The 22,826-nt window shown below is 36.1% G+C and overlaps 1 protein-coding gene and 1 long non-coding RNA gene across 6 annotated transcripts in view; one reads left to right on the top strand and one right to left on the bottom strand.

The window, feature by feature from the left end:
- The window catches only part of PDS5B (PDS5 cohesin associated factor B), a 199,996-nt gene extending 196,570 nt beyond the window's left edge, over positions 1–3,426 (top strand). For all 5 annotated transcript variants that reach the window (XM_082435491.1, XM_082435493.1, XM_082435489.1 and 2 more), the window contains one exon: positions 641–3,426. In XM_082435491.1, coding sequence (XP_082291617.1) covers positions 641–676 — 36 coding nt within the window. In that variant the 3' untranslated portion in view covers positions 677–3,426. The remainder of the gene's footprint in view (positions 1–640) is intronic.
- A 6,296-nt stretch (positions 3,427–9,722) lies between these two features.
- Positions 9,723–22,198, bottom strand: LOC309647896. The gene is made up of 2 exons (XR_014256375.1): positions 22,015–22,198; positions 9,723–21,865 (listed from the first exon to the last, which is right to left on the bottom strand). It is a non-coding gene; the product is annotated as an uncharacterized lncRNA (long non-coding RNA).
- Positions 22,199–22,826: the final 628 nt, after the last annotated feature.

Below are 22,826 nucleotides of genomic sequence, written 5' to 3'. Positions count from 1 at the left end.
GGGTGTAAAAATAAGGCTGAAGGGTTGTACATAGTGACTGATGTCTTCATCAAAGAAAAACTATACTGTAAATTAATTAAATTAAAATCCTTTTCTATTTGTATTCCTCTTGTTAATACTGATCTTTTTTGAACTAAAGTTTTATGCTTTCATTAGTACTTGCCAGTAAGTGGTAATATTTCTGAATTTCAGATTATTTATATGTATTTGATAGTTGTTATGATCCAAACTCAATAGCTGTTTTCTGAGAAAGACAGCTGTAAGCCTAAATTCATAAATATCAAATGTTTTCTTTTACTACAGAAACATAAGTAAAAAGGTGATATTTGCAATTGTTTTTCTTGCTGTTGGCATTGACTTCTGTTCATTTCTCTTTAAAATTATTAAATAGAAAAGTAAGATAGTTCTCTCTTTTGCTATCCTGGGAAAGGCTATTTATGGGCATTCATGTATTACGTACGTCTAAATATGTGATGTCAAGGCAGAAAGTTAACATAGGAGAAAGGTTTTGAGGAAAGAAAAGCAAAGAAAATCAGGAACATGTAAGAATAATGATTGGTTAAAAAATAATAATAATTACTGCTGTGTCTAATTAATATGTACGCATTTTAATTAAGCATCTGGTGATATTTCTTTCAAGGTACGGCGGCGAAGTTCTAAAAGAGAAAGGCGATGAACAAATGTCATTAATAACTTTCTATGTGAAAGCTTTGAGAAAAATAATTTTTTGTCAAGCTTCAGGCCGAGTAAAGCCTTTGATGCACAAAATGGGACTGCTGAAGAGTGGACAGTTGGACCTTACTCTGATGACCTCATGTATTTGTGGTCACATGCTTTAGCCATGCGCACAGTGATAACATTGAGTATGGAGTCTTGTGAAAAAGTCTAATGTGCGATGGCTATGTAGACGTAAACTAAAGAAGAAACTTGTAAATATATTTTTTCTTCTTTTTTTCTTTTTTTTTTTTTAATGTTTCTGACTTCTGAAGTGCTTGTATAGCTTTTATCTGCGGCTTTAAACTGACAGTACCCAGCTGTTTATCGGATCTATTGATTTGAAAAGAGTTTGTTAGGATAGATCTTAAGCAGTAATCTGTCAGTGTTTGTATTTGTATTCTCTGCAGTTTTACTGTGAAAATTTTTTTTCAACAAATGGTGTCATTTTCTTGATGTCACGATTTGTTGGAGAGCTGAAATGATCTCTTTCCCTTGTGTATCTTACCTAGTGTTTGTTTACTCCTGGGCACCCTTAATCTTCAGAGGTGCTAAATTGTCTGCCATTACACCTGAACAATGCCTCTGATGGGAGGACGCCACGCAAACTGTGGAATAGTCCTGAAGTTGTTTGATTATTTTACACCTCAGTATTGGTCCCAGAATTTTCTGGCCTTTCATGGCAAGGAAAATTTTAAAAAGAGAGAGATTTAAAATATTATAATTTTAAAGAGTGTGTTATAAAATAATGTGCTGAATTCTTTATCCCATTTTATCATCCCTTTTCAGTTTTTATTAATCTACTGTATCAATAAAATTCTGCAGTTTGAATTAGTTTTTAATAGTCTAGAATGTTATTGTGTATAGATATTTCCTCTTGAACATTATGTTCAGAAAATGCAAATTATTACACTATAATATAAAATCTGATATATACACATTAGAAGTGTTTCAGTTCTCCATAACAGTGTAAAGTTAATCAGAAAGAAAAAAATTTTATTGATGCAGTGTGTCTTTATAAAGCTGTTCTTGAAAGCAAGTGTTTTGTATTTTATAGTGAGTTGCATGTTTATGAAAAAAAGTGCTGAAAATGGGATGTGCTCTTTTCTGTAAATTCGTATTTAGCCATAGTATATGATAGATTGCCCCATAACATAGTTTTTCATCAAGAGTTTATTATTGTACTTTATTTTGGAGCCAAAAATTGTTTCTGGGGGGGAGGGACAGGGTGGGAGTGATATATCCAACTATATGAGCTACTGTAGGTATCACAGTCTTATGAACTTTGAATGAAATTCCACTTTGTCCAGATTGGGAGAAGTGGAAATATATTTGGGTTTAGAGCATATCTTTTTTCTTTTCTTTGTTGTAATCTACAAAATATAGAAGCAAAGGCAGCATCCTTTATACAGTTTTATGAACTGTATTTTCAACCAAAACATATAGGTTACAACTTAATGCTTTCCTAAATTCATTTTAGTATTTCAGGTGCTGTTCTTTCATTTTTTCATGGTTACCATCAGAAAAGAAAATCATATTCTAACTTATTAAATTTATCACAGTGGATAATGGAGCATTTTCATTAATATGCCATTATGTTTAAGGTATTTCAAGTTGGTTATAATAGATGGGGGATATAATAAAGAAACTACTATTTTGGAAAGTGACATTTTACTATTTTGCAGTGTATATCACAATTGATGTGATTATTTTTCTTTTGAAGATTTCTTCATGTTTATGAAACGGCCTTTTATTTTTTAAAAAAAGTTTTGAATTGTGTCTTAATCTCTCAATATTTAACTATTCTTCATCTACAACAGTACTGACACCAGTGATTATGGGAGGCTGCTGTATATCAAGGCAGCTAATGTTGGACCAAGATACAGTTGGTTTTTAAATGTGTCATTAGCTCAGTTCTCCCAAACACGCTATTTCTATTTCAGCAGTACAAAGGCATGTTTTTAAACCTATAAAATAAAGAATAAGGGATAGCTTTGTATTTTTGTCGTTGACTAAATTGCACCGGAAATGTTTATGGAAGTATATCTTTAAGACCATTTTATAAAACAGTGAAAAAATGATTGTGGAGGATTTTTATTTGCATGATCATAGTTAACCAAATTTCATTGCACATTTAATCCTGTACATCAGTTCACAAAAAATGTTCATTGTAGATTTTGTTCAGTGACAATGAGTCTGTGATTTTATAACTTGTCTGTTCACTTTTTGGGAAGATTATGATGTAAATTTTCCATTTTTCTGTAGAAAAAATAGGTGCAATAATGATCAAAGTTTTGATGTCCTGAGTCATCTTAGGGGGATTATCTCATGTTGAAACTTAACATTTCATATACTAACATTTGGAGAACCACATACTGTAACTAAAGTAAAATTAAGTATGTGTAAAACGTTAATTGCTAACAGTGGTTAGCAAACTCTTCAGTGATAATGTTCATTTTGAAAATATATACTGTATAAAAAAATTAAGAAAATATTTAACTCACTGTAACAAGTTCCATTATGAAGATCTTACGATTCTTCAGTGAGGTTGTCTTGCTGCACTCTGTAGCAAATCCGTTTCATCTACACTATAATAAAATTTCTTGCTGCAGTGCAACAGGAAGCTTTTTCAGTGATCTCCACTGTATATGTAAATTACAAATGTGGCTGTAAAACTTGTTCCAGGTATTAAAGGTTACATTACTTTCTGTATTTTCTTATAACTTGTAAGTTTGATTTTTAAGGTTTCCTTTTGCCCACTTAAAGAATGTCAGGAATTTAAGAATTTGTTTAACTTAGGCATATCTCCCCTACCACATAGTATTATGTCACTGTAATGAACAGTTGGTATTTAGATAGATAACCAATTTTCAGACACAGTTTTGGATTTTCTGTGAAGTTGAATAAACATGAAAGCTAATATATAACTGTATTATTTTATTTATGTGGATCTATCTATATATATTTAAATATGTTTACTAAATGGAGGAAGGCACATTTTAGTGATTTTTAATTTTGGAGGCTTTGTTTCATAAAGAGGAAATATATTTCCTAGTAACATTTTTCAGACTTCTTGTTTAAACTTCTCATGCAACATCTTGGCTGGCAGAGACTAAATATTATTTAAGTTAAAAGATTGCATAACTGAAGAAAAGAAATGTATAATATAAACTTTAAAAGTAAACACTAAGAAAATAAGTTACTGTAGTGACAGTTTTATTAATTTGTTCAGGGAATATTTATTGAGTACCTGCTATGTGCTAGGCTAGTTACAGGGGATATAGTGTGATCAGGATAGAATAAGTCTCTGCCCTTGTGGAGCTTACATTCTCCACAAAGAGGTGGGGGACTAAGGAAAACAATAAGTAATATATATTATGTCATACTGTGAAAGGTATGGAGATTAGAAAAGGAAAGCAGGATAGAGAGTAGAAATGATTGGAGGAGAAGCTATTTTATATACTTTGAAGCTGCGTTACTCAGTAAAATTTAGGACTGTTAATGTCTTTATGATGAAGTGACACTTTTATAATTATAAAACATCATTTGTTAGCTGTATGAATACTTCATGCCTACTTTGTCTGATAATTGATATAGCCATACCAGTTTTGTTTTAACTGTTGTTTGCATGACAAAACTTTTTCTGTTCCATTATTTTCAACCTGTTTATGTCCTTATGTTTAAAAGTGCATGTCATGTAAACATTTTATACTTTGGTCTTGTTCTTTTATCCAATCTTAGAATCTTTGTTCTTTAATTAGAGTGTTTAGACTATTTATTTTTGGTATAATCACTGATACAGTAGCTTTTATTGCTATTTTTTTTTGCCAATTTTTTCTTTATTCCTTTATTTTCTCCTTTTCCTACCTTCCTTTGGCTAGGTAAAGTACTTCTTACTATTCTATTTTATCTCTTTTATTAGCTTTTTAGTTATACCCGATTGTATTATTATTTCAGTGGTTACCCTACAGATTATAATATCTGTATTTCACTTATTATAGTCTGCGCTATATTAATGTTTTTGCCACCTTCGGAACAATGCAAGGATTTGAAAACAGTTCAATTCCATTTGCTGCGCCTCTACTCTTTGTGCTATGGTTGTTATATATTTTGTGGTTATAAATGTCAGAATATCTATGCTTTCAATAGTCAGTGTTCTTACTTGTTTATACATACATTTTCTCTTTTCTTTGCACTTTTTTCTTTTTTATTTATTTTTTGTGGTTCTATGCTTCCACCTTAATTCATTTTTCTTAAGCCTGAAGAACTTTTAATATTGCTTATGGTGCAGGCCTGGGGGCAGTTAACTCATCCAGCGTTTGTTTGTTTGAAAGGTCTTAATCACACCTTCATTTTTGAAGGGTATTTTCCTTGGATATGGAATTCTAGATTGGCAGTTTTATTTATTTGGCAACTTAAAAGTTAGCATTCTGTTGTCCTCTGATTTTCATATTTTTTGCTGTAAGTCAGCTTAAAACCTTTTTGCTCTTTGTAGGTAATGTGTGTGTTTTTTTCTGGCTGCTTTTAGGATTTTCTCTTTATCTTTGTTTTTAGCAGTTTGACTGTGCTGAGCGTACTTATGTTTTTCATTTTATTTCTCATGCTTGGGGTTTACTGAGCTCTTGAATCTGTGGGTTGATGTATTCCATCAGTTGTGAAAAATTATCCATTCACGTATTGCTTCTACTTTATTATCACTTTGCTTTTTCTGACACTACGGTTATAAATATACTTTACTGTTTGTGTCCCATGTGCTTTTTATTTTCTTCCCTGATCTTTCCGCTTTTTTTCTTCTCTCTGTGCATCAGTTTGGATGTTTTCTGTTGACCCATCTTTCAGATTTATCAAGCCTGCCTTCTGCACTGCGCAGTCTTCCATTTAACCAACCCAATTAGTTGACTTCAAATATTGTATTTTTTAGTTTTAGAATGTCCAGTTATATTTTATAGATTTCATTTTTCTTTTGAATGTCTCTGTCTTTTTACTCTTTCCTCCCATTTAAAAAAAATACAGCTGGCAAACATTTGAATTATATAACTAAGTCTAACATCTGCATCATCTGTGGATCTGATCCCATTGTCTAGTTCTTTTTTTTCTTGATTACCAGTCACATTTTTCCTGGTCACACTTCTTTCTCTCACTTTATAGGGCTTTTAATTTTTTCCCCTTCTGCAGGAGAATGTTTATAAAGGAACTGAAGGATTGAAGTTGATGTCATTTTCCACCAGGAGAGAATTTGCCTTGTTTTCTATTAGGCATTTTAGGGCTTGATTACCTCAATCCATGGGGTTGGGCTTGGGTTGCAGCTTTTGTTAGACTCAAACTTGTTCCAAAAGTCTTGGGAGTAAAACTTGTATTATGTGACAGGCCTTGCAAGACTACCAGAGATTTCATTCAGCTTTTCTCTCCAGCCCAGCCTCTCAGCAGGAAGACTGTTTTACATAGGATAGGCAAAGAAGGTTCTTTGAGAAGGTGACATCTGATCATGGACTTCCATTAAGTGAGGGAATCAAGCCATATGGGGGGAAAAAGTATTATGGGCAGAGGGAAGAATAAGTACAAAAGTCCTTAGGGAAGAATAAGTACATCAAAGATTTCAAGAAGGCCGTGTTTCTGGAGTGAAAGTGACCAAGGGATAAAAGGGTAGGAGAGAAATTCAGAAGATAAGCAAAGAATCAGATCATACCTGTATGCCTCTTGGGACTTTTGTTCAGAGTTTGATGTGAATCCACTGCAGGGCTTTGATGAGTAGGAGAGTGGCAAGATCTGGACCTGTTTTTCTTTCTTATTTTTTAATTAAAAAAAAAAAAACAACTTTAGACTCAACATGTCTAAAACTGAGTGCATAACCTTTCCTTCCTGGATCTGGTCGTCTTTACATATCTGAAAATAGAACTAGCATTCAGCTAGTAATGCAGATCAGAAATCTAGAAATTACCTCCCAACTCCTCCTCTTCCTTATGCTCATATCCAGCCTGTCATCAAGTCCTGTTGATTTTACCTTCTGATTATTCCTGGAATTTTTCTACTGTTTTTCATCAATGTATTAAAAAAAGTAGTTCTCATTTCTTTGCCTCCAAACTTGTCTGCTCACATTTGCTCTTGCCTGACCTCAAATTTATTTTCACAGTGTAGCCAGACTATATTGTGAAATACAGTGATCCCGTCAGCAGCAGCAACAACAACAAACCCTACAGTATAAACCCTACAGTCCCATAACACTTCACCATTGCGTTTAGGATAATGTGCCCTACAAAGCTCTGCATCTTTGGTCAGTCCTATCTAGCCAGTCTTTTCTTCTTAGTCTCTGTCAGCTAGGCTATTCTTTCAGTCCCCTTATACCTAGTTGCCAGAGGTAGAAGCTATTAGGGTGCATATAAAGGTATATAGACATTCAAAAGATAAAATATAGTCTATTCATTCTGCCTGGAGCACTCTTCCTTTTTCTGCTGCATCTGGTTGTTTCATACTCACACTACAAGTAAGAATTTTCCCTAGGAAGCCTTTCTAGATTTCTGTGATCAGGACAAACCCCACTGTTATCCGCCCCCTTAGTTTACCTCTTTATAGAGCTTATTAGCACAGTTGGCATTTGAATTGTTTGATTCACGCTTGTCCTACTGCCTCCAACATTGTAAACTACATGAAGACAGAGGTGGTGTTTTTTTTTTTTACTAGTTTATCTCTAACACACAGCACAGTGCCTAGTGTACATAGTACTCAAAAACGTTTGTTGAATAATCTAAATTAACTTTACTTTATTAAAATGTAGATAAATAAGACATTAAAAATTGTTTGATTTAAGACAAAGGAGTCTGATAATTTATTGTGCCAGATAACCTTACTAAAAGCTTTACATACACTGTCATCTCATGTAGTCCTCACTGTAGCTCTGTGGTCATTGATGGTATGCCCTTTAACAGATGTGGGAACTGAGGGTCAGATATAGTAATGGTTTACTCAAGATTCCTCATCTCTAAAGTGATGACTGAGGGTCGATCACATGTGTTTTACTCCAAAGCTATGCCCTTTCGGTACTACCTCAAATATTAATCATCAAGCCAACATTGATTGAATAAATATTAATAAGTCTTAAAGAAGTAGTGATGTAATTCTCACATTATGTTGGAATTTCCCAGTCAAGGTGATAACATAGCATTGGCCACATTTCATTGGATACTCTGTTACCTGTTTCCCTACATTATCTCCCATTGTGAGAAATGTGTATTATCAACATTTTAACAAAGAAACCTAGACTTGCCCAAAGGTCACAGAGTAGAGCCAGAGTTGCTGGTCTGAAGTAAAACTTATGCCATTGGTTTGGACTAGAATTCAAATAATTTACTTAAACCCAAACTGCTTTCTATTTATTGAAAGCATATAAAATGCTTCACACAAATCTTAGATAGCGATGGATAAAAATGTAAGTTTATTTACTTTACATAATTTACATTCTTTGGTGGATGGGTTTAAGCGGTTCACTAGGTAGTCTTCTGTGTTATACCCCTGGGGTGCCCCTAGTTACCATGAAAAAGATCCTAGAGAGGTGATAATACTGTCAGCCCCTTATAGATAGTATGTGAATGTTTGGAGCTCGGGTGCATACCACACATGTTCATTTGGGAATTGAGATCAACTTGGCTGAAGGGGAGAACTTTATCTGCGTTGTGGTTGGGTAGTGGGGAGATGCTCTTGCAGAAGTATTTTGGGAGAACATAGTTTAGGGCTTTGAATTACAAAGCCAGTTAAGGGAGCTACTGATGGATTTTTAGAGCAAAAGAAGGAAGCTAGGAAATTATTAGGACTTTTCACATGACAGCCTTAGAAGGGTGTGTAATACAGTTTAAGGGACTACTAAACTAGTCCAGTTAGTTCACTGTAAGATTAGCTTAGTAGTTTGCTCTGAAGAAGCAATTACCTTGTCTTTAAGCCTCAAACTGTTCATAGCTAGTAATTGTTAGACCTGAGTTCTGTAGTTCCATTATTCAAATAAACAGACAAGGTTCACAGTAAGTAACAGCCAGCTGAACATCTTTTTTGATTTCAAACCTTACACAGGTACTTCCTAAATCCTTTCCCATAGAAAGGAGGTAGAAACAACACAGGCATTCAGAGCAAAATATGAAAATCACCCTTCGTTTCATCTGATCAGGATTTCAGTCTCACTTCCTCGCTTATATATACCTGTATATCTTGTTTTTATGTAAGTGGGACCATACTATACCCTTCTACAACTTTTTCCTCTACTTAATGTTTTTATAAAGCTATCAGAACATATGAGTTTATTGCACTCTTTTAACAACTGCATAAGGTTCATTGTATAGGTATGCCATGATTTATTTAATCACTGTTCTGTTGATGGGCATTTGGGTTATTTACATTTTTCACTGTTACAAATGTTTCAGTAAATGATCTTTCCTGTTAATGTCTTTGTGCTGAAGTGCTAGATTTCCTTGTTCATATTCTTTGCGCATTTTTTCTATTTATCTGTCTTTTTATCATCGTTGTTTATCTCTGGGTAAAAAGGAAGGAGGTAGGGATGGGTTATGGACTTTAGCCACACCATGTTACATTTTGTTACAAAAATATACTGTAGTTTCTGGCTAGCATATATCCTAAAAGTGAGCTTACGATCTTTCCATGAGCTCTTTACATATTCTCACATTATTCACTTGCTTGTTAAGTCTGTGGAAGATATCTTCTAGTGAGTCATTTATCGATGAGCTTTTTTTTTGTTTTTTGGCCACACACCTCACGGCTTGCCGGGGATCTTAGTTCCCCACAGGGGATTGAACCCAGGCCAAGGCTGTGAAAGCACCAAGTCCTAACTACTGGACCACCAGGGAATTCCCATCTTTAAGGTTTTTTTAGTGGTGTCTTCTGTCATATAATGGGAGAGTTTTTCCTCTTTGTGTGCTCAAATCTGTCAGTATTTTTCATTATGGCCTCTGAGTTTTGTGCTTACTACAAGATTTTGAAATTATTTTCCTGTTTTCTAATATGTACACTTTTTTTTAACATTAAATCATTTACTCTATCTGGGGACTACTTTTGTATGTTGTGTGTAATTATGGTCTAACTTAATTTTCTCCTAAGTGTATAGTTACTTTTCTTAACACAGTTTATTGTGTAGTTTCTTTTGTCTCCACTGGTTTGAAATGCTACAGGTATCATGATATAAATACCTTTATCTACCTGGACCTGGTTTTGGACTCATGTTTCATTGATCTCTTTATCTCTGCCTATAACCAATATATAATGTAATTACTATACCTATATAATAAGTTTTTATATTTGGTCTGAGAAATTTTCCTAAATTTTAATTTTAACAATGTCTTATTTGTTATTCTTGGCTACTCTTGTCATTTTCTCTTACTCAAAATATCAATATCTTTACAATATTGAGTCTGCCCACTGAGATTTTTTTAAAGTCCTTCCTTTCAATATATAGTTTTACTATTTTCTTCATAAGAATAGGCTTTGCATCTTAAAAAATATATTTTATGAATTTTACTGTTATTGCTAACATTGTTATTCTATTTTCTAACTGGTTATACCCACTGTGTTATGTTTTCAGCCACTTTGCTGAACTTTTTATTAGTTGTAAGACTTTTTCATTTAATTGTCTTGGATTTGTTAGATAGATAACACTCTCTGCAAAGAGTTTTGTCAGTATTTCAGATGTTCTGATACTTATTTATCATGTTCTTCTGGTCTAATTGTGTTGGTTGGCACTTCCAGAGCATTGTTAAATAGAAAGCATCCTGTCTTTTTTCAGTTTAAGAAAGTTTCTATTGCTGTCTAATCAAGAGTTATTAAAAAATAAAATCTGGAATGTGTGTTGAATTCCATGTTTGCATGGCAGTTTATGTTTTAAAAAATATATAATTGTCAGTGTAATGAATTATATAAATAGAATCATCCTTGCTTGCTTTGGTAGGATTAACCCAGCTTGGCCATGCCATGAGATTCAGTGTGGTAACATTTTACTCATTATCCTTATATTCATGTCGAGTACTGAGATTGGTTTGTGATTTTCTTTGGTGTGTTCTCTTTACTCCAGTATTGGTATGAAGGGTTTTTCCAGCCTTTAGAATAAGTTGGAAAGGTCTCTCTATTTGTCTATGAAACAGTTTATATAATGTAGGAACTATTTACTTTCTGAAATCTTGATAGAGCTCACATTTTACATTGTACATGGTGCTTTTTTTAGTTTTATTTTTTCAATTTTCAAGTAAAAAATATTTCCAACATCCAGGAAATAATATAGCAGACCATCATGATCTCACTCTCCAAGTTTAAAAGATGTTAATACTTCACCATATTTGTTTCAATTCTCGATAACTCCCCCCACCCCCAACACAAGCACACACACACACGCGCGCATGCATACGCAGGCACACACGCACGCACATACACACATGCACGCGCGCACGCACAGGTACGCACGCGCGCACACACTTTCTCTGCTCCCTCTGCCGGTGAGCAGTAAAATCTCTCAGGAATGTTTAGGAAGCAGTGTTTCTTTATTGTGTTTTAAGAGTAAACATTCCATAATTGTGTCATAGATGATGTGGAGTGATTGCATTTGTGTCTGTCCTTTCATGGGGAGGAGAAATTCACTTTATGTAAAAGCTACATTCCTGTTTTTTTTTTTTTTTTAGAAGAAGTAAAATACTAAAAGATATAGTTAAAGCTTATAACCTTTTTTTATTCTTCCCCCCTTCTTCACTAAGCAGTAAATATCCTGATATTAATGTGTATCATTCCCATGCATGTTTTCATCCTTGTTTTACATATGTGTATTTTTAAAAGTGCATAGGAGTATTTTGTATATTTTTAAATTTTATGGGAAAAAGTCCACTGTATCTATAATTTTGAAACCTATTGTTTACTCAGTACTGTGTCTTTGAGGTATAGGTATAGCCATGTTTGTTACATGTTGTTCTATATTTTCACGATTTAACATCTCTGAAATTAGGATGCTTCTTAAATCATGATGTCATATTAAATTTGTTGAAGTTCTGTAAATTCCTCTTAATTGCTTTTGTAAAGTATTCTGTTGTTTGACTATACCACAGTTAATCCATTCTTATAGCAGTTAATCATTTTTCATATTTTTATTTTTATTCTTATTATCAGATTGTTTACACTTTCATTATTACAACCAGGGCCAAAGTGAACATCCTTCCTGTCTCATAAATGGTTATTTTGAATGGGAATGTTGAATTTAATGAATATGGGCATTCTACTTTCTAGGTATTGCCAAATTACATTCCAAAGTGGTTGTCTTACTTTATACTCCCACCAGCAGTGTATAGAGCTGTTATTTGCTTTTAATTTTTAGATTTGAATCCCTTTGAAATTAACTTTGTGTGTGGTGTGGGTTAGGGTCTTATTGTATCTTTTTCCAATGCATGGCCATTCACCTCAGCGCTATTACTTATTAAATAGTTCATTCTTTCTACTTTGATTTAAAGCTGTCATATACCAAGTGCCTTTATATGTTGAGAATATATTTAAAATAATATAATATTTATGTTTATAATGTTTCTAGGCTCTCTTTGTGTTCCATTAGTTTATGTATGTTCTCCTGCAACTAGTATATTTTCATTACTGTAGTTTTATAGTAGGGCATCTCCCTTATTACTACTGTTCAAAATTGTCTTGGCTATTTTTGTCTTTTTACACCTGCACATGAATTTTAAAATCAGGTTGCCAAATTCTGGGAAAAGTCCTTAGGATTTTTACTGGAATGGCATTGAATTAAAAAAGATTTTTTTTTGGAGAGAATGGTCATTTTTATGATATTGAAATCTTTCCATCCATGAATTTGGTTTGTTGGTGTCTTTTATATCCATAAGTAGTTTTACAGTTTACTTCATAACAATCTTGCAAACTCTATTTTTCTTTAAAATTACTTTTTCTCATTGTTGCTGTTGGATAAGGAACACTGGCTCAGTCTACCCTCACTCCTTTACCCTTACTCCTTTGGGGCCTAAAAGCTTTTTTAGGAGCTGAAGCTTTTATTATGTCTTTAGCTTCTTTATGGTTAGTTAATCCAAGTTTTTCAGTCTTCCTGAAGTGAAATTTTGGTAACTCATGTTTTCCCGGACAGTTGTGCATGTCTAGATTTAAAAATTTGTTGGTAGAAGGTTCAAGTAGGCTACTTTATTTCGTAAATCTCCTCTGTAGCATCTCTTATATATTTATTTTTTCTTGGTTCAAAAAACTTTTTTTATCTTTTTTTTTTCCCTCTATCCTTGGATTTCCTTGAGTAAGAACCAGCTTTAGGTTTTATTGATTGAGCATTTTGTTGTTGCGTGTTATTTCTGTAATTTCTGCAATAATCTTCATTCCGTTTTTCAAATTTATTTGAATTTATTAATTCTTCTTTTAGTCTCTTGGGGTATATACTCAGTTCATTTACCTTTAGTCTGTCTTTAATAATATATACATTTCTCTTCTGACTACGGCTTGATTACATTCCAAAGGTTTTGTTTTGTAGTGTTCCCCATTATTATTCAATTTCTAAATAGCTTATAATTTTTCTTTTGAGTCTTAAGCTTAGTGGGACTTTTTCTCCCAGCAGACTTTTAAAAAATTTTGAGCAGATAGGGTTGGGCATGGTGATGGTGATTTTGTTATCTTTTTGTGATTAATTTCTAATTTAACTGAATGTAGGCTAAGAATGTCACTTGTGTAATTTTGCTTCTTGGTCTGTATTGAGAGATTTTTGTTGTGTGTTTCCATATGTGTCTGAAAAGAAGGTTTATTTAGGTTTATTCAGTGTTTTGTGTACCAAATTGTGTGTATGTATGTGTGTTTTAGATTGAGCTTGTTTATTGGGTTATTTAAATTTATATATCTTGGTTTTATCATCTGTCAAACCTGTTAGTTTAGGAGATAGTTCTTTTTTTTTTTTTAATTTCATATGTTTCAAAGTTCGGATCTTAGAAGTTCTGTGACTGATATAAATATTTGATACCCCTTTTTTCAAGCTTCCCTCTGTCATTGTGTTTTACATCTGATTTTAAAACAGCATATAGCTATCTTTACTGTTTGTTTTTTTCCGCTTCATTTTCTCTGTTCTGTTTCTGGAATTCTTTTTAGATATTTAGAGTTTTTCGAATTGTCTTCCACATCTAAACTTCACCTTTGCAATGCTTTTCTCTAGCATGTGTTTTGGGCTATGGTTCTTCTTAAAATATTTGTTTTTCTTTCCGAATTTGTCAAAATTTTATGTTTCTTTCTCTTGTGGATTTATCTGGAGTGTGTGTGCGTGTGTGTGTGTTCTTATCCGCTTTCATTTTATGAGGGAAGATAGTTGCCAGCACTTAATCTTGTCTGGATCCAGTGGAATCCTATCTTCATTCCAGCACTTATGTTGTGTCCCTACCCATTTTCTTTTTGTTTGCTGGGGAAAGGAAAGTTTCTTACGCTTATACTTAATGCATCATCTCTGACTGAGCCTTCCAGGGCTGCTTTAAAGAAAACAAAACAAAAACTATCTTTAGCAAGTCTGGTTACGCTACTGCTGCTTATCACTGTAAGTTGGAGTCACTTCAGTTCCTCGGGGGCTTCTGCTGTCCAGTTTTACAGAATTGTTATTGTAGATCACCAATGACCAAATCCAGTCCTTTCTTCTCAATCCTCTTTCTCCAGGACTTCTCTATATCACTTGCTTTTTGACTGGCCCTTGTGACACTGTTAGAATAGGATTTTCTTCCTACCCTTCTGAATGTCTGTTATTTTCACTAGTGGTTTTTCTTTTCACCCACTCCTTAATTGGCATTGTAACTTAATGTAAGAGTTATGAACTTTCTGTCCTCTTTCTAAAGGCAAAAAAACAGTTTTACTGAATTCTGCACAGTAGAAATGGTACTTTTAGTATCCATTGAGAAAATTTATATAAAGTCATAAGTAGAGCCACATCACAAATATATTTAACTTATACACTAATTTTAAAACCTACTCCCCCTGAAAGATATGACTCTACTAGCTTCTTTAATCTCAGCAGCAGCATATAATATAATAAGGTTGAATAAGTGGAATTCCCCGGTGGTCCAGTGGTTAGGACTCCACGATTTCACCGCCAAGGGCACGGGTTTAATCTGGTTGGGGAGCTAAGATCCCACAAGCCAAGTGGTGTGGCCAAAAAAAAAAGATTGAATAAGTGTATAAAATGCAAATATTTAAATAAGATGAAGTAAATATTGCAAGAAGCAATATCTACCTATTTTCCATTCACCAGTGTTTTCATAGCTATCTTAAAGGCAGAGTTGTTTGGATACCCTGACATCCTTTTGTGCCTTTCATAGGTTTAGGGCATTGATTCTCAAATTTTAGTGTGCATGGAAATCACTGCTTGGGGTTAAGTATATAAAATCATGGGAGATGTAAGGGATTTTTAAGGGTACTTTCAGCTATACCGAAGTTTACATGGCAACTTTAGATTTGCCACACTCAGTTTTTATTCCTATCTACATACATTTGAATGATATTACTACATATATGGAAAATACATTTATTGAAACTTTATGTAGATGTAGGTCTGTTCATTCCATGTGTTACTCCAGGTGTAAAGGAAAGTGTAGACAAATAGCTATAATAGAGCTGTCGTTTTACTGGCTCTGCAGATGTAACAGATGTATGATCTTAGGCAAGTTATTTTACATGTCTGCACTGCAGTTTCCTCATCTGTAAAACGGGAGTAAATAGCTTAAGAAAAAAAAAAAACCTCAAAGTGTAGTCAATCAAATTATTTTAAATAGTGTGTGCAAAAAAAAAAAAAAAAGATCTGTGGATGATAAAGTCCTCAGTTATCAGTAATTCAGTTATTGGGATCTTTACCCACTTTTGGACAAGAGGGTAATTGTTGGTCCTTAAAGAAAATATGTTTAACTGAAAAAGCAAGATACAGTCATGGGGAACTGAGAGTTACATGTGGGTGTGTGTATGTTAGGGTATCTGTATTATATTTACTGCTTTGGAACACAGGTAGGGAATATACAAACTATGTTGCCGTCTTCTGTCCACCTTCGGTGGCCTCTCAAATCCTGACCATTGCTCATTGTCCAAATTATAGTTCATCTTGCCCACTGATCTTGTTGGATTTTTTTCCCAATATTTAAAAATTGTGGAAAAATTCACTTAACAAAATTTACCATCTTAACCATTTTTTAAGGGCATAGTTCACTGGTATTAATTACATTCATAGTGTGCAGCCAGCACCACCATCAATTTCCAAAACTTTTTTTTTTTGAAAAACATAAACTCTATAGCCATTAAACAATAATTCCCCATTTCCCCCTCCTCCCAGCCCCTGGCAACCACCATTCATCTATCAATGGACACTTGAGTTGCTTCCACATTTTAGCTATTGTGAGTAATGCTGCTATGAACGTGGGTGTTGCAATTATCTCTTCAAGACCCTGCTTTCCGTTCTTTTGGGTGTATACCCAGAAGCTGGAATCTCTTGAGTCATGTAGTAATTTTGTTTAAAAATTTTTGAGGAACGTGCATACTGTTTTCCACAATGGCTGTGCCATCTTACATTCCCAGCAGTGCACAGGGTTCTGGTTTCTCCACACCACTGATTCTGTTTTGATTCCTATTTATTATATCTCTGCTGTAATCCAAACCAAACCTGAATCTGAGACTAAGCCCTGTGCCTTCTGTTTATGACCTGTTAAACTTTAGCTTTTCCTTTTAAATGGCCCAACTTGATACCTTGGGTATAGACCTCCATGGAATCTTATTTATCCCACTGTTTAAAACCAGAAGACTTTTTTTCTTTCCATACCAGTGCAACCATTGAAAAGAAAAGGATTAAAATAAGTAGAAAACTAGAAAACTTCATATTGAGTTAAGCAAAGAAACAGCCATAAGTGTATACCACAAATTACAAAGAATATCAGTGTTATTTTATATTAAAATAATTTTTAATTTTTATAAATAATGTACATAGTTGGGAAAATCTAGTATTATGGAGTGGCCTTCAATAAAATGTCCCAAACTCTCAGAATAATAAATTTCCTGAATCCCAGCCCCAGCCCCACCCCCGTGCTTTCCCCTGAACCTCTCTCTTGGAGCTTTGTCTTTCTGTGCAGCTCTCATTCTGGACTTTCCTTCTCTTAGAATCTGTTTCCTAGATCTCATGTCTTCCTCTTAGATTATTTCCTTACTTTGCTGGAATTCACCTTCAAGTAAACTCCTAAGAAAGAAAGGGTTATGGGAAGGAAACTTTGTATTTGAATGTCTGAAAATATATTTATTCTACATTCACATTTGTCATTTGTCCTGAATACAGCTCCCGCCTCTCGTTGGAGAAGTGTCAGTGGCACTGTAAGATGAGCCTGGGAAAGGGATATGTATTGGTGTGGCTCTCCAGGAAATTCCACTTGCCACAGTGAGTGACTTAGCAACAGGTGTGCTTGCCTCTTTTAGTTTCTGGTTCCTCCTTCATTGCCTGGCACTGGTTCTCAATTCCATTTTTCCTGTGAGCTTCTAGAGCTTTTGGAAATGTTGACCTTTCCAACCGCTGATCCTTAGCTCCTATTCCATGCATGTCAGTTTTCCTCCCCTTGGCTTTCTTTTTGTACTTCACTGCTACCTTTGGTCCACGTATCCCTGACACTTTGATATGTCTGTAGAGCTCAAGAAGGAGAAATAATGCTTGCAATTACCGTAATCCAATCCAAAAGCCAAATACAACAGAAGTAATTATCCCTCTTTGCCTGTGAAGTTTTATATTTCCCCTCTTCTCTACTTCAGTCTACAGAATTTTCTGCTGCACAACAAAAACAAAATAAAAAAAAATCTCACTAAAGCTAGAGCATTCAAATGCAGAGTGACTAATTTAAAAGAAAATGGTTTGCATTTGAAGGGGCTTATTTTCTTGGCAGAAGGATTTCAAATGTGGAGCTTCCTTCATAGATGGATGTGTTTAGACATCAGTGAATAAGGTGCAGAGCTGTTTAGAGCTCAAGGATGTGGAGCCACGACCAGAGGAAGACTAAATAAAAGACAGACTCCCCCCTCTCCCCGCCCAGAAGTGGTGTTGCTGTGAATAGGATGTGTGGTTTGAGAATTGGTCAGAAAAGATATAAGCGATCTTACATATAAGGGAAGATGTAAAATAGCTGACTGTGTGGGGAGGGAGAGAGGATTGATTTCTCGGATCAAAAGCCATGCTTCGAGCGCCACCCCATCACACACACGTCGTGAGGGGCTTGCTGGGTGTCCTGGCCCAGGCTAGGGAGCTGAAGAGGCCCAAGACAGCTGGAGGGAGGCTGCGCCTGGGCAGTGCCTGAGAAGTGATACCCTCCGCTCTGCTGGCCTGGCTGGTCCACAGCACAGAATCCTGGGCACCAGATGTGGAACTTGGGTAAGGGAATAGTTTGGGGTCATTTTTTAAAAAGAGATTTTGTCCAAGAAAGTGGCCCGCCAGGGTAAGGACTGCTCATCAGTCAGAGTTTTGGGGGGTTCCAAGAGCCAGAGGTGACGAGGGGAATCCGGAGAGCACCCAGGAGTACTTTATTATTATCTCTTGAGTCCTGCTGGAAACTGTGGTATCGCTACTATTATCATCAACATTCACAAATGAGGTAACCCACTGAGACTCAGGGATTCTGATAACAAATGTACCAAATTTATAATCTGGTTCAGACGGCCTCTGGTGGTGGCCCCCCGGGACATGGGGGACCCTGACCACAGAAGAAGGTGACCCGACGCCCTGGGCTCCAGACTTCACTCCTCCCTCGAGGGCCCTTCGGGAAGGATCCCTTTAAGGGTGATCACAGACAGGCTCCTTTTCACCTTGCAGGCCCGGTCCCCGTGCCTTGGACTCCAGATACCGGATTCCAGGTACCGCCGGGTCACACCATGGTCCCCCTGACCTCCCTGCATCCCTCTCCCCACTTGACTTGCAGAGCTGAGTGTTTCCTCCCTGCCCGGCAGGGAGCGTGCGCAGAACCGCGGGTGGAATCACCGTCTGGGTGCCTCCTGAGTGGGCGCTTTTCATCTTCTACTCTGCGCGGGTGGCACGGATTGTTTTGTTCTGTCGCGGAGCCCTAGACAAAATTCCAGGACAACTGAAAGACAGGCATTTAACAACCCATTAATCTTGGAAGTGCCACACAGAAAATGACAAGGCTGGATCTAAATTTAGGTCTGTCTGGGTCCCTAATCTGTCTCTCTCTGTTTCTACAGAGATACACATATTGTCTGTACATATATGTGTATGCATGGAATAAAGTTCAAAAGGAAATTCGACATGTTAACCTTGGGGGGAAGGTATTACTATTGGTGGTTTTAAAAATAATTGAGCAGAAAAGTCACAAAGTTTTTTAATTGATAAAACTGATACATGAAGAGTCTGGAAAATGATCAAAGCAAAGGTGGAGAGATGATGGGAGTAACTGACTTTGGAAGACAGTGTCAGGTGTTTTCAGACAAGAGTGTTACGCTGAGTGAGCCATGGACCTGTTGTCATGGATCAATTTCCATGTAGCTTTGACTTCATTTGACATGTAAAACCATAAGGAACTCCTTTATGTTAGATAAAGAAAAAAATAATTGGAAATGTTTTCTTAAAAAAAAAAACAAACTAAAATTTTATTATTGATTTAAATGCTAAAAAAGTTCATTTCTTCCCTGATATCAGAGTGAAACCCATGCTTTAAAAAATACTGTGTTGAAAATTAAAGGGTGGAAAAATATACCCGGCAAATAATAACAAAATGAAAGCTGAGAAAGGTATATGAGGAAGAGATACCTTAAGACAAAAAAGCATTATCACTACATAAAAAAAACAAAAGCATTATCACTACATGATAATAAAAGGATCATTTTACTGGGAATATATATTCTAAATTTGTGCACTAATAGCATAAAAAATATAAAGACTAAGGGACAAATCCATTTTAATAGGTCAGTTCATTCAATTATTAAGTTAAACAAAAAATCAGTAAAGATACAGAATACTTGAACAAAACAATATGTTGGTCAATTAGTGTGATGGGCCATAAACTTCGATAATACACATTTTTCTCAAGCACACATGGATACTTTACAAAAATTGACCATGTATTAGCCCATAAAGCAATTCTCAACAAATTTCAAAGAACTGATATTATGTGAACCACATTTTGTTTTCTGACTGCAATTCCATAAAGATAAGATTAAAATTTCCATACATCTGAAGACTAAGAGAATATATCATAAGGGAAATTTAAAATTTTAGTATCATCCATGATGATAATACATATCAACCATTATGAGATGGAGCAAAAGCAGTACTTAGAGATTTATAGCATTAAATGTTACATTAGAAAAGAAGTCTGAAAATTAGTAAGTGAAACACCTAACTTAAGATATTAGAAAATAAAAAATAAAATAATTCTTTAAAAAGTAGAAGGAAGGAAGAGCAGAAATCAAAGAAATAGAAAACAAACATATGACAGACTTAACAAAGCCAACAATTGATTCTTTATAAAGAATCTATTGATTTTATTAGATACATGTAACGTAAAAGTCACAAATAAGGTTAGGAATGAAAAGGGGGACATATGTATAGACACAGAAAGATTTAAAGATAAGAATACTATGCACAACTTTATGCCAATTAAATTGAAATTCTAGATAAAATTGACAAATTTCTTTAAAAAAAAACTGAGGAAGGAAGAAAGTAAAGTTTGAATTATAGAGAATCAGTAAAGATATCCCTAAAAAGAAACAACCAGGCCCCGATTATTTATAGGCAAGTTCTATCAAAGTTTCAGGAGACTCTGTAGAGAACAGAAAAAGAGTTTACTCCCTAAATCATGACATAAGCTATGACACTGTTATAAGTTAGATATCAAAATAACACAAAGCATGGGAAAAACCCCAGGCCAATTACATTTATGAATGTAGATTAAAAATCCTAAACATTAACAACTGAATCTAGCCATATATTTTTAAAAAGAAGAAAAAACTAATGGGGTTTTTTAAATTCCTGGGTTTATTCCAGGAATTCTTTTTAATAGATTAAAAGAAAAAGAAAACACATGATCATTTCAGTAGATTCAGAAAAAGCATTTGGTAAAACTAAACACTTATTCTAAATAAAAACTCTGAAATAGAAATAGAAGAGAACTGCCTTAATCTGATAAAGAATATCTACCAATCACAAATATGATTTTCCATAAGGAATTAGAAGCATTTCGCTTTAAAATTAGGAATAAGACACATATGCATATGTGATAAAACCATATATGTATATGTAAAAAAGCAAGGAAATGAGAAAAAAGCAAGGAAATTCAAGAAAGAGGTTTTACCTGCTGGGGGCACAAGCCTGGGATAGGAAAGGAACACACACAGTAGTAGTGGGTCTATTCTACTTCTTAAGTCAGGTGGTTTTATAACAGGCATTTCATTTATTATTATGCTGTGTGACACATTACATCTATTATTGTTTATGTAGTAAGGACATTAAAATGAGATACTGAGGAGAAACACGACAAATGCTTGTCCTAATTCTGGACTCTGATGTCTCCGTGTGTATCTGGTGGATTGGGGTGGGCTGGGGGGGAGTACAAGAACCCAGTGTGTTGGAGTCAAGGCCCTTCAACCCAGGGAAGAAGGAGGCAGCAGCCCCCTCTCCCCCTGGAGCCTTGGTTTCCAGGAGAGGCCTTCTAAGCAGGGCTTGTAGTTTCTCTCACTTGATCAGCTCTTGGCCCAAGTCTGTGTGCTAAAGAGAGGCGTGGAAGTAAACAGCAGCAGCTCTGTGACCCAAACCCTACAAGTCCCTGGGAGAAAAGCTGCCCCGATTCGGAACACCTCTGACTGAATGTCACCTAGAAAGGGAAGGAAGCCATTTCCCCGTCTTTGCGGAGCTCCGAGTGCACTGCGAGGGCTCCGAGGAGGCGGCGATGGCAGACAGGAGGGCGCAGGTCCGGGAAGGCGGCCTGGTGCCTCTTCCACGAGGCGGTGCCCCTTGGACCCTTAAGGTGCCAGTGGATGGTAGCTCGGTGTCCCGGGAGCCCGCGTGAGAGCAGACCTGTGTTTCCACAAGAGCAAGAAGAGAGCCTTGGAAATGCCTTGCAATACCTGCCTGGTGACAATTATTCCTCTGACCTCATCTGTATCCACAACCCGGATGATCTTTCTGTTTAAGAGAATGAGATTTATAAGCTGCTGTATTTTTGTTTCTTGGAACATAGTATCAGCATTACTCGTATCTCTCTGTCTCATGCTTCCCTCCCTCCCCATATCCCTGCATCCTTCTGATAGGAATACTGTGCTAGTGTTACCGACCTTTCCAGTCGGGGTGCAACAAAGGTCCTCCTGCCTGGTGTCACTCGCGCCAGTAGAACGAGACCAAATTTGGTTCAGAAGCAAAGGAAAGTTTTGTTCTTTGATCAAAGAATGGAGAGCTGCAAGCTCTGCCCCACAAAGCCCGCTTTCTCGGACAGGCCGAGGCCTGGGCTGCTTTATGGGTATCCCGACAGCCAACGGGGCGGGGGCGGGGCTGGGGCGGGGTTCCCCCCGAGGCCGCAGAGCTGTGCTGCTTCCGCCTCAGATCCAGGGCGCTTGCGCAGCGTCTCTGCACACGGCTCGCCGCCACCATCTTGAACTGAGGTGGAGTGTGCGGCGTTTCTGCGCACGGCCCGGTGAGCTGAGGTGTCGGTGCAGTCGTTTCGCGTCGGGTGCCGGGTGTGACGCCCCGTCATGCAGCACCCTGTGAGCCAGTGAAACCAAGCACAGAGGAGAAGGAAACAAAAAGGTTAGCCTTTATTTTATTACCCAGACTCTATGATTTCCCAGGAAATGTTAATGGGCTTTGCCGGTGACCCTAGCTCTAAGCACAGGCCCCTAGTTGATACGGTTTGTTCTTACAGGGGTTTCTAAGTACTTTTCCAGAAATAAAGAGGAGAGTTCCCCAGGAAAAGTACCAGGGTGCCTGGCCGTGCTTTCAGCGTGGCTCCCTCTCTCCCCCTGGGGCTGACGAGCGAGCAGGATTCCCTTCTGTGGGATGCACTGCTGCACTGCTTTTGTTTCCAGAGATGTGATGTGAACAAGACTGCGTTAGTGCTTTAATTTTGCCCTTTCTCCGGCACTGTTTTTCT

Source organism: Balaenoptera physalus (genome assembly GCF_965194825.1).
Source record: "Balaenoptera physalus genome assembly, chromosome: 18".
Lineage (NCBI taxonomy): Eukaryota > Metazoa > Chordata > Mammalia > Artiodactyla > Balaenopteridae > Balaenoptera > Balaenoptera physalus.
The sequence above is the reverse complement of the archived record's forward strand: the minus strand, read 5'-3'. Positions and strand labels throughout refer to the sequence as shown.